At 40.2% G+C, this 3,248-nt stretch overlaps 1 protein-coding gene across 1 annotated transcript in view; it reads right to left on the reverse strand.

Annotated features, from left to right (window-relative positions):
* The window catches only part of EFHC2 (EF-hand domain containing 2), a gene marked incomplete at its 5' end in the record, with an annotated part of 171,837 nt that overhangs the window by 115,664 nt on the left and 52,925 nt on the right, over window positions 1-3,248 (reverse strand). The window contains 1 exon segment of the mRNA XM_017847751.1: window positions 2,559-2,782. Within this exon segment, the coding sequence (XP_017703240.1) occupies window positions 2,559-2,782 (224 nt within the window).

Here is a 3,248-nt window from a genome sequence, read left to right on the forward strand (position 1 = left end):
GAGTCCAAGTGATCTCATTGTTCAGTTCCCACCTATGAGTGAGAACATGCGGTGTTTGGTTTTCTCTTCTTGTGATAGTTTGCTAAGAATGATGGTTTCCAGCTGCATCCATGTCCCTACAAAGGACGCAAACTCATCCTTTTTTATGGCTGCATAGTATTCCATGGTGTATATGTGCCACAGAAAATACCTATTTTTACAGCATTCCTTCAATTCTAAGAATGAAAGAAAAAAGGTTCACTGTAAACTATAATAAATATTTGATATAGTGATGTCTCTCTGAGGCTCAGGAAAAGAGCCAGGGCTCTGAATGTTCAACTCCAGGCAGTTAACTTTCAGAAGAAAAAAAAAAAAAAAAAGAATGGCAATCATTAAAAAGTCAGGAAACAACAGATGTTGGAGAGGATGTGGAAAAATAGGAATGCTTTACACTGTTCATGGGAGTGCAAATTAGTTCAACCATTATGGAAGACAATGTGGCAATTCCTTAAGGATCTAGAACCAGAAATACCATTTGACCCATCAATCCCATTACTGGGTATATACCCAAAGGATTACAAATCATCCTACTATAAAGACACATGCACATGTATGTTTACCGCAGCACTATTCACAACAGCAAAGACTTTGAACCAATGCAAATGCTCATCAATGATAGACTGGATAAAGCAAATGTGGCACATATACACCATGGAATACTATGCAGTTATTAAAAAGGATGAGTTCACGTCCTTTGCAGGGACATGGATGAAGTTGGAAACTATCATTCTCAGCAAACTAACACAGGAACAGAAAACCAAACACTCCATGTTCTCACTCATAAATGGGAGTTTAACAATGAGAACACATGGACACAGGGAGGGGAACATCACATACCAGGGTCTGTCAGGGGATGGGGGGATGGGGAGGGATAGCATTAGGAGAAATACCTAATGTAGATGATGGGTTGATGGGTACAGAAAACCACTATGGCACGTGTATACCTATGTAACAAACCTGCACATTCTGCACATGTATCCCAGAACTTAAAGTATAATTTTAAATAAATAAATATATATATTTTCTTCATAAACCTATGAAATCCCATGATGCTCTGTGCATTTTCATATAATCCATCATCATTCACAATCACTATCATGTAACAACTGTTAGTGAATGAGTGTAGCCATATGCAAAGGGTGGCAATTCATTTGGATCCATTTCCTTCAAGTTCTCTCTGCTGGTTCTAAATTCTTTCTATTTATCTAGACTCTTTCATCCAGGGCATTTGGAAAACTAAAATGAATCCAAACCAAAATATCCCTTTGTACATCAATATAAAAGCATTTCACCTTAGATATTCCAGGATCAACAATATATATATTTCTCCAGAGGGTTGTATGCCTACAACAACATTAAAGAATAATTTTGCTGGGGCTGGGAGGCAGGAATAGATGAATGATCCTACAAGTGGCTTTTAAAAAGAGATCAAAACAGAATCAAAAGAGAATTTTGTTCTAAATTTTGTTACCTTTCTGCAAGGAAATGAATTGTAAGTTTTAAAACAATAAAAATCAGACAACACTCATCTATGGGGATCGAAATGAGGACAGCAGTTGTCTGTGGTGGGGAGTGGGATTGATAGGAAAAACACATGAGGGGACTTTCTCGGGGAAGAGAAAGGCTCTACATCTCAATCTGGGGGTAGGTTATAGGGGTACATGTATTTGTTAAGACTCATCCAACTGTACACTTAATTTCTGTGTATTTTACTGTGTGTAATCACACTTCAATAGAAAAGGAAAAAGGAAACAAGTGACGATGATGGAAATCAGAGTAAGAGTCAAGAGATTTGCGATCCAGTCCTAGCAAGGAGATTAGCTGGGTGTGCCACCTTCTACCCCTGTGAGTGTTCAAATTCTTCTAGAAAACAGAATTTGGGCCCAGGGACTGTTTAAAAAATAGGAAGACAAAATAATACTAAAATATTGAGTCTTTACTCCCTTACCCTAGCTGGGGTCAGACCTTGTACACAAACATCATTTCCTAAAGGGGGTACACCAGACTCATGGTCCTCCTTATTCTTCCAGAGCATCTCGGCATTCCAATGCCACCCTAAGAGGACCTGGAATTTCCTAGGAGGAAGTAAAAAGGTGTACCCAAGGCTTGGTTCACTAAATCACTAGTATAGAAGCAAAGATCTTTCTAGCCAGTTAGGCAACTGACATGCAAAAACACAAGCCAAGGAAGTGTGGATACAATGCACATACCATCAGTGACCACAAAGCCAGTTGTGGGTGTCTAGAAACTGTCTCACCTGTGCAGTTCACTGAAGACTCCTACTACCTGAAAGAGAGACTCTCTACAGAGAGAATTGGGGTGAGGCAGTGAGGAAGTCATTTCTGCTCTGTGGCTAATACTCAGCCTTTCCTCTGGCCCAAAGAACAACAAAACAACTGGAATAACTATGGCCTTAAAAGGTCTTTGACATCTGCATCAGGAGTACAAATACCCTTTACTGACTTTCCAAAGGAATTTTTATTTTGAAGACAAGAACTCAACGAATGTCAATTCCTTACCTCTCTCCGAATCTTCATGTAAGGATCTTCTGGACATTGTACTGGGGGATTCACTTTGACCCCTATTTTCCTCAAAAAGTTTCTTGTGAATGCATCACAATCATAAATCTTGAATGTCCGACCATAGAAGACAACCTCTGTGCCGACATTAAAATGATACACAGTATAAAACTGATCCTCATCAGGAGGCGGGAGAGTAATCCGATGACGCCGGATAGAAGTCCCTATGGCATGAAAGAAAATACAACTGTTTTATCATGTGGCTATCAAGTAAGAAGATGCAGCACATTCACTAACAACCCCAAATACTTTCCCGCAACAGAAAACTGGGCAAAGGGCTCATTCTAGGAAGCAGCATTAGTACATTCCAACTCCGAGGGAGTCAGAAGGAGCTGAGACTTCTGAGGTTCAGAGCTCTGTGGCCAGCCTTGCACGTGGTTAGAGTTGCCTAAGTGGTGGCTGGGAAGTATTTTAATAAACCATAAAGACTAGGGTGAGGATGGGGGATGAAGGAAAGGGGACATAGGCAGAATGACCAAAAATACCAGATGCTGCCATTATGTCTTTTCCCAGAACAAGCCTGCTCACATTCAGCCACCAGCAAGCACTCAATGTGGGCATACTCAACAAGGCATTGAAGCACCAATGCAGAGTGCTCACAAAAATGTGTACTCATGGCTCAAAAAAAAA

This window comes from Rhinopithecus bieti, unplaced genomic scaffold (assembly GCF_001698545.2).
Source record: "Rhinopithecus bieti isolate Rb0 unplaced genomic scaffold, ASM169854v2 scaffold_30761, whole genome shotgun sequence".
NCBI classification, from domain to species: Eukaryota; Metazoa; Chordata; class Mammalia; order Primates; family Cercopithecidae; genus Rhinopithecus; species Rhinopithecus bieti.